This window comes from Asterias amurensis, chromosome 9, assembly GCF_032118995.1.
Source record: "Asterias amurensis chromosome 9, ASM3211899v1".
In the NCBI taxonomy this organism is placed as follows: domain Eukaryota; kingdom Metazoa; phylum Echinodermata; class Asteroidea; order Forcipulatida; family Asteriidae; genus Asterias; species Asterias amurensis.
Genome location: NC_092656.1, coordinates 10,891,977 through 10,904,694, shown reverse-complemented (window position 1 = coordinate 10,904,694; position 12,718 = coordinate 10,891,977). Strand labels below are relative to the sequence as shown.

The 12,718-nt window shown below is 39.7% G+C and overlaps 2 protein-coding genes across 2 annotated transcripts; one reads left to right on the top strand and one right to left on the bottom strand.

Annotated features, from left to right (window-relative positions):
• The first annotated feature begins 114 nt into the window (after positions 1–114).
• Positions 115–6,435, top strand: LOC139941395 (S-adenosylmethionine-dependent methyltransferase Rv2258c-like). The gene is made up of 4 exons (XM_071937866.1): positions 115–578; positions 2,262–2,452; positions 4,055–4,177; positions 5,290–6,435. Exons 1-4 carry the CDS (start codon positions 382–384, stop codon positions 5,868–5,870), a joined length of 1,092 nt encoding a protein of 363 aa, XP_071793967.1. The 5' UTR covers positions 115–381; the 3' UTR covers positions 5,871–6,435.
• Positions 6,436–6,545: 110 nt separating this feature from the next.
• On the bottom strand, positions 6,546–12,044 carry LOC139941394 (uncharacterized). Its single transcript, XM_071937865.1, has 2 exons — positions 11,928–12,044; positions 6,546–11,071 (listed from the first exon to the last, which is right to left on the bottom strand). The coding sequence occupies exon 2, from the start codon at positions 10,944–10,946 to the stop codon at positions 9,105–9,107; it is 1,842 nt and encodes a 613-aa protein (XP_071793966.1). The 5' UTR covers positions 10,947–11,071; positions 11,928–12,044; the 3' UTR covers positions 6,546–9,104.
• Positions 12,045–12,718: the final 674 nt, after the last annotated feature.

Genomic DNA, 12,718 nt, shown 5'->3' with positions numbered 1-12,718 from the left:
CAGTGCTGACACACATCGGTGTTAACATAATGGGTAAAAACCAAAATGAATATTCTTTATATTGTTTCACAACTTGGGCAGGTTTTTTTTAGCTCCACTTGTGGCCAACTCTGAATCCTTGCACAGAACGTGTAGGCCCACTATCTACAGGTATTTTTCAGACCTTGAGACGCCTATTACTTTAGGTTAGATCATGGTCCGGTAATAGATCAAACAGCGCTGATGCGTCGGCACACATACAATGGGGACACACTTTGACACGAACTACCCGGTCGGCCTCCGGACGAGGACAATGCATTGACATCTATTGTAAAAAAAAATGAGTTAAAAAAATGTTCTTCTGCGGTCACATTCTGTGGGCACACTACGTACAGGTGAAACATGGCAGCCACAGAGCTCCAGTGTAAAGGGGCCGACCAGGCGTTTTTAAACCGTATTTCTGATCAACTTCTTGGAGGTATAGCGGGTATTGGTATTGCCATGGGTATGGAGACGGGGTTATTTGATGTGCTGATTACCCTGGGGGAGAATCCACATACCAGCCAGCAAATTGCCGACACGGCTGGGATGAAAGAAAGGTATTCAATTCAGTTCTTCAAAATTTGCTCCATATATGGCTCATGCAAATTCTACCTCTATGTATGCCATGGTGGAAGCCCTTCTTTATTTCTATCTTTCTAAATAAATTCTCTGTTGTGTCTCCAAGTTTATACTTCTTCTTCTTCTTCTTCCTATAGTATTTAGTGATAGTATAGGCCAGTAACAAGCCTTACTTCTAGAAACTATAAAAAAAATAAGGCTCGATCTCCACGGGGGTCACATGTAGGTAATATCGTACTATATGAAATGCAAAAGTAAGCAGGCCGTGGGAACACATTCAGCAAAAAGCTCGCAACAAGTGGTGTGTTTATTACAGATGCAGGTAGGCTGCAGTGCGTCAGTGCAAGTAAAAACTGGTGGCTGGCTTGGTTAACAGAGCCTAAACTATAGTTTCTAGAAAGTAGAAGTAGCGCTTGCGGCTTGGGAGGATTTTTTTTCTTCTTTTTTAAGACTGTGCTTGGAATCTCATGAGGGGTCATATCATCATGGTTTACTGCTTGTTTCAAGTCTATGTCATCAAGTGTCTTGATTTTTGATTTGAGTATGTGTCACTGACTCATGAGTCAGTGACACATACTCAAATCAAAAATCTGAGTCAGTGGCACATACTCAAATCAAAACCAAGACCGCTACTTCGGTCATTTATTTTCAATCTAGGGTTCATATTTCATTGACTCATTTCTGGACCCACAATAAGAGCTATACATGTAGGTCAGTGATGGGAAAGCTTGAAAGTAAACTTACGACCACCAGACACTAAGTCAGGCAGTCTATTTAGTATAATGAGTGAATAATAGTACCTACCTCATCTTATTTATAAACAAAATTGTATTCAAGTTGACTTTGAGTCGGATAAATATCTTAAAATTCCGTTGAATACTTATGAAAGTTCACTGAAGGCCCTATAGATTTTCTGGTCAAGCAAAAGTTGTTTTTGTTCCACACAGCTGAGCCCTGAAGTTGTTTCTCGCTTTTTGTGGGTTTTTTTCTAATAATAATAATAATAATAATAATAATAACTGGATCATAAATAGCAGACCAAAGGATACAAGGCGCCTATATGGAGAAAGGTTCACAAAGTGATGGTGACAACCAGCTACAGATTTGAGTCTTTAGACAATTTTTGAAGGACAGAACAGTCTGAGCGCTTTTAAAGCCATTATACACTTTCGGTAAACAGTATTGTCCAAGTCCCACACTTCGTGTATCACAACTTATATATAAAATAACAATCCTGTGGAAATTTAGGCTCAATCGGACATCGGAGTCGGGAGAAAATAACGGGAAAACTTACTCCTGTTTTTGCGCGTTTCGCCATGTCATGACATGTGTTTATAACAAATCCGTAATTCTCGTTAACGAGAATTTATATTGTTTTACCGTTTTCTCAAAAAGTAAAGCATTTCATGGACTAATATTTCAAGAGAAGTCTTTCACCATTACCTTCTGTAAACCCTGTAAAGTATTTGTAAATCTGTGAACTTTTTTTTTTTTTCCTGTACCGAAAGGGTCCTATGGCTTTAATGGGGACAGAAAGACAGTCAGTTCCACTAGAGGCAGCAGTGGAAAATAACTCTCACCAGCTAGTTTGTTTCTAGTTTCTAGTCATTTGGTTTAGATTACATTATTGATCACAGCCTCTGTATTACTTCTTTTCACAGATATGTGAGAGAGTGGTTGGGATGCATGGCTGCTGCTGATATTATTAAGTTTGATGCGACAACGGAAACCTACTGGCTCCCGACCAACCGATCAAACATCATGGAACTGAAAGCTGTTGCTTTAACAGCACCCACTTTGTACGGAGGATTCTTCAAAGTTGCAGAATGTTTCAGAAAGGATGGACCATCAGGTGACAAAAATTAAACCTAATTGCGTAGGTTTCTTTTGTATGCCCCGCTGTCAAAGCACTAAGCCGAAGAAGTATTATAACAGATGTAGTGTTTGCCTTGTCCTCGGTGGGTGAGCAGCACGTATGGGGTGGTCTTTTAGACAGTGGAACAAATAGACCCCACAAGTATGGACCCCACAACATAATTATTTATTCAACCTGGACCCCACAAGGGAATACTTTAGAAAAGGGAATAATAGAACAGTTGTGAAAGGACCCCACAAACTGGATCTGTAAGGTTGCATGGGGTTAGGCGCGTATATTTGTGCGCGCAATCATTGCCCAAGATAAAACTCAAGGAAGACTTGGCATATCAACTCCAAATATGGTGTGTTAGTTGGTCTTTGGATCCCCAGAAGCCTATTGTTTATTAGAATCCATAAGTTGAATGTCAAGGTCAGTATGGGAACAAACAAAAAATGTTGTTCAAGCAATAACTCAAGAATGAGATTAATCTCATCTGTGTGGTATTTGTGTTTGTCAACTCACACCAGTCTTGCTGGATCATAACAATGGGAAACTTTAGACTATCTGCCAATCACCAAGAGAGGGCGCTCTTCACCAGGTAATGTCAACAACTTAGGAATTGGAGAAGCATGAGTGACGGTCACTGACAGCAAATACCTTGTGTTTTGCGTGTTTTTGATTTTGTATTTTAGATTTAGCCAAACTGTATTTTGTTTCTCATAACACATTGCCAGCATAAACCAAACTGTTCTGGAACAGGACGTACTGGACACGAGTTCCCCAAGGACAACAAGCGGTGTGCATGAGTTTTTGGGAGTGTTTCTTCTAGGGTAATTAGCAAAAATTCCAAAATGCTGACCTACCAAAAAGTTAGAAGAAATCTGAAGTTTAGTTGTATGACAATGTATCTGATTTAATTTTCAAGAGGCTGAGAGACTTCTAAATATTTTTCGAGTATTTTTGAATGTTTACCATTTACCATTGTTTGCTATAGGAGTTGTGCACCCTTACCTGGTAGTTCTGCTGCCCTCTAGTGGCAGAGCTTTCAAAAAGTCTCCCATTGGCCAACCCAAAGCTCCTTTCGTACTAGACAAGTTTCACTGGAGTTTCACTTAGAAATTCAGTTGAACTTTTCGCGATAACGAAAACTATCACAACGCAAAGACATTGCATTATATTGGTTGAATGAGCGTGTGCGTATTCTGCGTGGAGCAATTCAACCAATAGAGAGCCATCTTTTTGCGTCATGATTGTTTTTTTTTATCACTGCAGTGTGACCCAGCCTTTTAATACCAACTTAAATTGCTAATCCTAGTGATAAACTCGCTTCGCTTTGATAAACAGCTACCACTGCTTGGGAATAAAGTAAAGCGAGCTACAGTGTTCATTATGATTTTTTTCACAAACAAATTTAATCAGGTGTGATCAAACATAAAGTAGGGTTAAACAATCTCAAGGAATTTTAATTCCTGGGAACTGGCTCTATAATTTGAAAATATCCCTGGAAAAAAATACAATTTGGTTTTGAAATGCTTTCATTTTATAAATTAATTACCTGTTGTCTTTTGTCACCTCTTCTCTTTATCTCTTGTTAAGGTGTACCATATAATGCCTATCACAAGTTTGATGAGTTGATGGCTTTGACGCAAGGCCCCTTTTTCAGGGATCAGCTAGTCCAGAAGTTTATTCCATCCATGCCCGAGTTGCATCAACAGCTAAGTAAGAAATAAGGGCTAAAATCCACAAGATACATGTAGCAGGGATTGCTTGTAGCTCAGAAGTATTACTAGACCAGAATTTAGTTTTCGATACAAGAATCAAATTGAGTTAAAGCCTTCATACACAATCGATAAACAGTATTGTCCAAGTCCCACACTTCGTGTATCACAACTTATATACAAAATAACAAACCTGTGAAAATATAGGCTAAATCGGTCATCGGAGTTGGGAAAAAATAACGGGAAAACCCACTCTTGTTTACGCACGTTTCGCCGTGTCGTGACATGTGTTTAAAAAAAAATCTGTAATTCCCGCTATCCAGAATTGATGTTTTATCAAAAAGTAAAGCATTTCATGGAACAATATTTCAAGCGAAGTCTTTCACCATTACCTTCTGTAAACCCTGTAAATTATTTGTAAATCTGTGAACTTTTTCTTTTTTTCCTGTACCGAAAGTGTATAATGGCTTTAAACAAGCACTAGAAGAAGATTTAGATAGGTTACATTTTGTCTTTTATGTAAGTGTACTTAGTTACTCGAGTTGTCAGATACTATCTGATTCATGGTCAACATTTTTTCACAAAGCTATGGCAGCCCATTACTACTTAATTGAAAAACACAAGACCAACGAGCTTGTCTGTCATAAGTTTACTGGCTCCACGCTAAATAAAATCGCTGGCCTCTGGTCTTCGGTCCAGTGTAAATTTTGAGCCCTGGAAATGTTTGTTTTCTTGAACATCTGGGTCCAATTGACTGTGCAACTGTTGCGCCTATTTAAACGTCTTTGGGACTACTTTGGTCCTATGTACATTCCTTTCAAACAAAGGAAACTAACCCGCAAGCTCCAACAGGTCCCAATATTCGATGTGTGATACTTGCACAGTCTATTTCATAGAGTTGCCCAAGTAGAAAATATTGCTCAGAAACTGTCTTCTTGGCAATAATTAGTAGGATACCAGTCCCGAATGGTGCAATGGTGTTTTGGCTTTTAAACCCTCATTCCTGTATGTAATTATTTCTGTAATGCTTAGCTACATGTTGTGCTCAAGCAACTCAATGAAAATGGACCCTGGTAATTTAAAGTACCTTCCAAAACTCTCTGTTTATTTTAGTAAATGGACTGGAGGTGTTGGACATCGGATGTGGAGAAGGCATCTCCACCTTCGCCATGGCCAGACACTTTCCCAAGAGTAAATTTTACGGTGTGGATCTATCCCAATCGGCCCTCGCCAAAGCTCGAGATAAAGAGGACGAGATGGGTCTCTCTAACGTTGAGTTCATCAATGCGGATATCACACAAATGCCCTCTGACTGGACAGACAAGTTTGACTACTTGTTCATGCATTTTATCCTTCATGATCTCTCGTACCCCACTAAGGCTCTCCGAGAGATGCATCGGGTACTCAAGCCAGGAGGAACACTCTCAGTCGTTGAAAGTAATACTCACTCAAACCTCCAAGAAAACTTGGATATGCAAGACCGGGAGAATATTCTAATTGAATACATTTATAGTCTACTGAATTGTATGCCGACATCTCTATATCCGGGAGATGGGGCAGCAGGTTTTGGGGCAATGTGGGGTCGTGAGAAAGCTAAAGAGGCACTGGAACAGGCCAACTTCCGAGTTGTTACGGTAACTGAAGCTTATAAAGAAGGGGTACATCTTATGTGTAAGAAACCAATGACTGGCTAAACGTCTGCTAATTGGTTTTGGGTTAACTGAAATATAATATACTAGACTCTAGAAAACGGGGCTATTTTCCTTTATACAGAGTTTATGTGCTGCTGGGCCCATTTTCATAGAGCTGCTTAACAGCAAATTTTGTGTTACATATATGTAACTGCGCAGGTTTCCACTTCGTAGCCCTGCTTATCGTTAGCACACAAAACGACAAGCTATTTTTCTGGCGCTTACTGTATGAAAACACCAATTGTGAACGTGCAAGCTCACCAAGCTGGTCCCCTAATGTTCTTGCTAATTTGGGAAATACACTTATACTCAGGAGAAGCATTTGTAAATATTTATGACTTGACCATTGCTGGCTGACCCCCAGATGACCATTGGCAAAATATTATGAACATTCCTAGGAATGGTGAGCAGTGGTCAACGTTTCAATGTACAAATGTATCAATGTTTTATTTGATTCTGCTTTGCCACATTTGCAGTACTGATATTATGCAAGTACTTCAGTAATGCCACCTGTTCAATGTACACTCACCGAAATGAATAAATTTAAATAGAAACGAATACAACTCAATTATGAAGTAATTTCACCTTTTGTCCACTCTTAGTGAAGCAGCGAGTGTTAACGATATAGCGTACCAGATTTTATCACTGGTGTTTCTAATCAGCAGAGTGAGGGTTTGAGTCCAGGTGTTGAGACTTTTGTCCCTGCAAGACACTTATAAACAGGGGCTCAAAGGTCAGATGTTATTTTGCTATGTACATATCTCCAAATATTAAAAGTCTTTTTGAAAGTGGAAAGACAATTTTGAAGTCTCTACTTAAACCCAAACTGGTGTAAAATGCCATTGTATTTTATAATCCTTCTCGTGCGAAATTTGTTGTAAAAAATCATCCACACTTCAAACACATGGGTCTGTATTTGGTAAGGGGAACTTTCTGTACTTTCCAGTATTTCCAAGATTATTCCTTTACAACAGCAATGAATTTAAACTTTTGACTGACAACAAATTCCTCTTTGGAATGTTCAGACCCATTTGTTTTTGACATTCCATGGCTTCATGTGTCAAATTGCGCTCTGAAAGAGTTAGGTGTAAAAAAAAAGGCAGAACAAAACATTTTATTGTGAGGTAAACGAGACTTGTATTTTTTTTTTTTTGCATAACAAAACTGACTTTGACCTTTGAGTCCCTCTTTAATCAGTATTGCTTCAGCCTTCAGATGGCAGGCAGGCCTTTGAAATTTGCTCTTGAAGGGACACGGCAATAATTGGTTGGATGCATTAACAAGGGAATAAAAGGGTAGCGACGAGTTCTTTAACGGGCGTTTAAAACCGGCAGGGTCGTTGCCGTGTTTTTTTTGTTAGTTTGCAGCCAATGTGACAGTATGCCCTCCGAACAAGCAGGGCTGGTCTGTCTTGCACTAGCCCGACTCTCATTGTCTAGTAGACAAATGGACCCTTCCCATGAAATATGCTAATTACATTCACGCATGCGTACAGACCATGTTGGTTGGCAAACACCATAGAGTTGCGCACTAAGCAGACGCGCAATCGCGTCTGTGTCACGCACCCATTAGCCCTGTACAAAACAGCGCGATGTTCCCTCATTTTGCCAACCAAAACGTTAGTGCGCAAGCGCTATGTGCAATTTACATATTTCATGGGAAGGGTCTATTATACGGGGCTACATATATGTAAACACCACGTCTCAACTTGCCCTGTCGGCTACTAAAAACTCTCCAACCAACTTGTTTAAAATGCTCATGTTACTTCTTTTTCAGCTGTGAGTAATTAATCACTTTTAAAAATGTGTATATTATATTTTTGAGTGTGTGGACGTAACTTCTTTTAAAAATTCAACTGGTGGTTGTGACCACTACCAATAATTAAACGGTAAGAGATATATAAAAAAAATATAATGCTTAAAGACCTGCTTGAACGAAAATGTCAAGTCGTGAACTTTGCTGAATTCCACTTAAAATGTTTTCGATGAATAAGGAAATCGAGTCATATGATTATAAATAGGTTTCAATTGTGTAAAAAAACAATCATTTTGTATGCCCTTGTCCAGAGCTTTTCTGCGAGATTTGCGAAAAGCCCCGTTACGTAATCACTCTCAAAACGTCATAAGTAGATAAAGCCGCTTTGTTGCAGCGTGGATGTATAACAAAGCAAACTCCCACAAATGACGTCAGCGGCATTGTCCTTTGACGCCCGCTCTCAACGGCAGAAGTGTTTTTAGTTTTTCAAAAAACCTTTAGGTAGGGGCCTGATTTTTTAATTGATAATTACGAAAAGTTCAGAAGTGTACACATATCAAAATTACATTAAAATGGTGAACAAGTGCATTATAAACAAGTAAAAATACCATTTCTGTTGAAAACATTCCGCTCAGGTAGCCGTTTAAAAATCTGCTCTACTAAAACTTCCTGGGGGCAATTAAAAAGCAAAATTTACTTGCCCGGTGGACAACTTTACAAACGGCTTTAAAGCGCAAGGTCTGAAGAGGTTTCTGCACAGTACAGGAAGATGATGTTCAAAGTTGACTCCATATTTTTCAGTAAAACATGTTTATTACTACTGGCACTTCACATAAATTCAACAAAATACAGAACAATTTGAATGGACACTTTACCTTCAGATTGGGCCTCATTTGAGCGTTTGTTATAAAATTATTATTGTTGGAAATTTCTTTTTCAAAGTAGAGTTATTAATATTCACAACAGTCGCAAATAATCTCAGAATTGTGTGGTTTTCGATTTCCTTCGTAAACTAACACGGTCTGTACTCTGTGAAGTAAAAGATATTGTTCTACACAATGGCAGACCCCGTTAGTTCATGAAGTCCCAGGAAAAACCACACAAATTCCAGGGATAATATGTGTAAATTTGATGCACACAAATTCCAGGGATAATATGTGTAAATTTGATCAATTCTACTTCTTTCCAACCATATTTTATGACAAACACTTTTCAAGCTCAAAGCGCCCAGTCTGAAGGCAACGTGTCCCTCTAAGCCTGGTTCATACTTCACGTAAAAGCAAAGCAAATTTTTGCACTGCAAACAATCAGTCGCGCTATTTTCTAATTAGGCCTACATTGTAAGAAAATTCACTTTGCTTGCGTGAAATACGAATCCAGGCTGCTAGACGAACATGCTGGAGACCCAAAATAGGATAAATTTTCAAGTAATTCTTATAAATTACCACAAATGAAAACTTTAGTTGAGACAAATTGGTGATGTTACTTGTGAGAGGAGAAAAACCGAGAAATAGGAGTGTACCATGGCCTGTTTGGGGATGAAGAAGATGGCATACTGTGACTTTTTTTTAGTTTTGGAGAATCACTTGATTTTGTTGACGATTCGCTTTCCATTATACTACTAGGTGAGCTAGATTGAGAATCAAAACTCACACTAGAAGTTGATGAAGATCTACATGTAGAACGAAATACCCTAAAAAGTCTGTCTTTAAATTTATCACCGAAATCGTTATAATGAATACAACATTTAGACCTCAGTGTTTCAGGCACTTGGAATCGTTGTATCCCTAAACAAATGGGTATTAAACTTGTACTCCTCCTTTCTATTGAGTGTGTTAAACTCAAATTCAGCACAAATTTGAAGTTCTCGTCGTGAATTGACTTGGGTGTGAGAAGTAACAAAATCTTCTCAGTATTCTTGATGGATTTCACAAGCTCATCGCTCTTAAATGTTCCTGGCGTGTCGTCTCTGCCATTTTTGAATCCTCGAAGATGTTTGTCTTCTAAGAAGCGAAAGATGCAATCGGCTTTATCTGCATCGTCATCATGGGAAAAAATAACGAAATTGTACAATTGACATTGGTCGTTAGTTTCTTTGCTACATGATGCAGGAACCTGACATTGGTCATTAGTTTCTTTGCTATACGATGTAGGGGCCTGACATTGGTCATTATTAGTTTCTTTGGTACTTGATGCAGGGACCTGATGTTGGTCATTAGTTTCTTTGCTACTCAATGCAGAGCCCCGACATTGGTCATTAGTTTCTTTACTTCTCATTGCAGAGATCCGACACTGGCCATTAGTCTCAAACCTCTGACATTGTTTTTTACTTGCTGTGCTGCTCATTGCAGAGCTCCGACATTGGTCATTAGTTTCCTCACTACTAAATAAAGAGGAGCCCTGACATTGGTCATTAGTTTCTTTATTACTCAATGCAGAGCCCTGATACTGGTCATTAGTTTCTTTACTACCAAATAGGCCCTGGTCATTAGTGTCTACACTGCTTTTACCAGCACAGCCATGATTTGTTGGTAGTTCACGAATATCATTGGCTTTGCATGATTTCTCTGTGTTAAATTGTTGCTGAGTACCCGATAAAAATGGATGGGATCGGTCTGACAAGATAGTTGACTGTTCTAGGTTATCACTTGTCAGTGAAGCACTGTTTACAGGCTCTTCCATCTCTTCAACCTTAATTTGAACTGAACACCCATGATTTTCCATGCAGGAGGTTCCATGACTGTCTGCTGACTGAGACAGACCAACCTCTCGGCTGGCGAAGGAAAATTCCGACAGCTCCAACTGAATTGACTTCTCCGACTCTTCAAGTTGCCCCGTCTGATTCTGGGTTTCTCTGCTTAGTGTAACTGTTCCACAGGCTGACGACAAAGGCAAAACTGATTGAGAGGTAAGTTGGTGGCTCGAGCATACTGTATAACTTGACTGTGGCAATAACTCTGGTGATACGTTGTCGACGCTATTCAGGGTACTTGTAAGTTCTCCACAGTCCGATGACAGTGACATGGGGCAGTCCAAAGTACCGCCATAGCTTGAAGAGGAACAAATAATTGACCCCGAATTCAAATGACTGTGCGTAGTGGACATGCACTCCTCATCATCAGCAGATGATTTGAAAACTGACCTTTTTTCTGTTAATGATGGGGAAGCAGCCTGAGCCAGCCTGGGATCCAACTGATGGTTTGGATGTGAAAACGATGACATCTCTAAAGCCAGATGGGCATTTGAATACAAAGCAGTTCTGATGCCATTCAACTTATCTACAAGTAATCTTCTTGTCCAGTTGCTATTTTTACAGCTTGCCATATCGCCCAGAAATCTTCTGGTGCCATTGTGAAGAATCCCTCAGATGTCTCTAAGGTCTGAAGCTGATCATGACTGTAGTTCCTCTATGCAGAGGTAATGCGGCGCTTCAGTGCTGCACACCTTTCCTGGATACATGCAAAAAATATATATAACAATTAGGTCAATGGTTCATTAACTTATTAAAAGTAGATTGAATTGAACCAAGGCCTATTAAACAAGTACAATGTAGTTGTTTTACTTTATAACCAAGTGACACAGGTAAAACTTAAACTGCAGTGCATAAAAATTCAGTGTATTTATAGATTATATAGAGTATTGCCATTGTAGGGCAAGGACCAACACAAATATGTTAAGACAATTTCTGACAAAGACACAGGTTGCTTTTGACAAACCTTCTTCACACTTTTGCCTACAAACTGAGAATAGAAGAGTTGTTTTTTTTCACTTACTTGTTTAAAAATGAAAGCTCAGACTGTATACACTTTCATTTCACATGCATCCTACCCTAGCAAATGCAAACAAAAGCGTTAACATGGGTTGTTGAACGTGAACGGACCAGCCACTCTACATCATAACATGGACCAACCGTACACCAGACATTAATATTTTTGTCGATTGTCTATTTTTTGACAGGACAGGAGTGAGACTGAGAGTGGTCTCCCCAAAAATTTTGGCAAAATAGAGCTCATCAGCCCCAAACAGACTGTCACTAAACAGTATCTAGTGCAGTGGTGGCGGCGAAACACACCAGACATTTTGTGTCTTGGGATGGGGATGGGATTTGTGAGAGTCATGACTGAGTCATGACGGTTTTTTTTGGGGGGGGGAGGGCTACTGCGCTGCTGTGCCGCAAAAGCCAAAGGACAAGGTAAAGTCAAGGGACTCAAGACAAGTTTTCTCATCTGGCAGGAAAAATGCCTATGGCGCAGTTTTATGAACTAATTTTAATATTAATAGATAAGATAAGGATGACATACTTACATTAAACATGTCATGATGAACACCCATGGAATGGTAGAAATGGTTACCCACTGGAGCTCCACTGTCCGTATAGTCGCGTGAAAATGTTCCAATGGGAATTTACCTGTCCGTACTCGGTTGCCATCGCACATTGCACAATGCATGATCTTGTTGTTTTATTGGTGGCGTATGCCAATGGAGGGCGCTCGCACACAAATTCACACGATGATCAATGGACAAAAACTCATGGACTTTTGAACGATGATGCGGGTCACGAGGTCCCGCTTCAGCCCGGGGAAATTAATACCAACAAATAGCTGAACATAATATGTGCGTGTATACTTGCACTTTGGGTATAATAATAGGATTTTGGACCTAACAACGAATTTGTATGAGCTTCTTATATTCATATAGACCTGTCGGATAAGTGTAACCTGGAGCGCCAAAGTTTCTGCAGGCCCTCCATGCCAGCACCACAATGCACCATAGATCTTATGAGCAATATTAGCCTAAGTAAATGGAAAGTATTATCCAGTATAACTTATGTCTAATTGTTTGTTTACCCTTGTCACTGCACTCAGATTTCAGGCATTATCATCGACACACGCTTGAGCTAGACTTGATTCAAGTCCTATTCTCGTGTGAGAGGTCCCTAAGCTGTTACCTCAACTTACTATGAAACAACCCCGTAGCATACAGTACAGTGCGGGCTCGCCGTCAAAATGTGGTCTCGAGAACAGTAGTTTTCTGGGGATGGCACGGGATTGGGACTTGAATCAAGTCCACGCTTGAGCCCGCGCCCATTCCATGCA

Coding starts and splice junctions, on each gene's coding strand:
- LOC139941395 (XM_071937866.1), top strand. CDS start 382: ATGGCAGCCACAGAGCTCCAGTGTAAAGGGGCCGACCAGGCGTTTTTA. Junction 2,453..4,054: donor CAGAAAGGATGGACCATCAG/GTGACAAAAATT, acceptor TCTCTTGTTAAG/GTGTACCATATAATGCCTAT. Junction 4,178..5,289: donor CGAGTTGCATCAACAGCTAA/GTAAGAAATAAG, acceptor TGTTTATTTTAG/TAAATGGACTGGAGGTGTTG.
- LOC139941394 (XM_071937865.1), bottom strand. CDS start 10,946: ATGGCAAGCTGTAAAAATAGCAACTGGACAAGAAGATTACTTGTAGAT.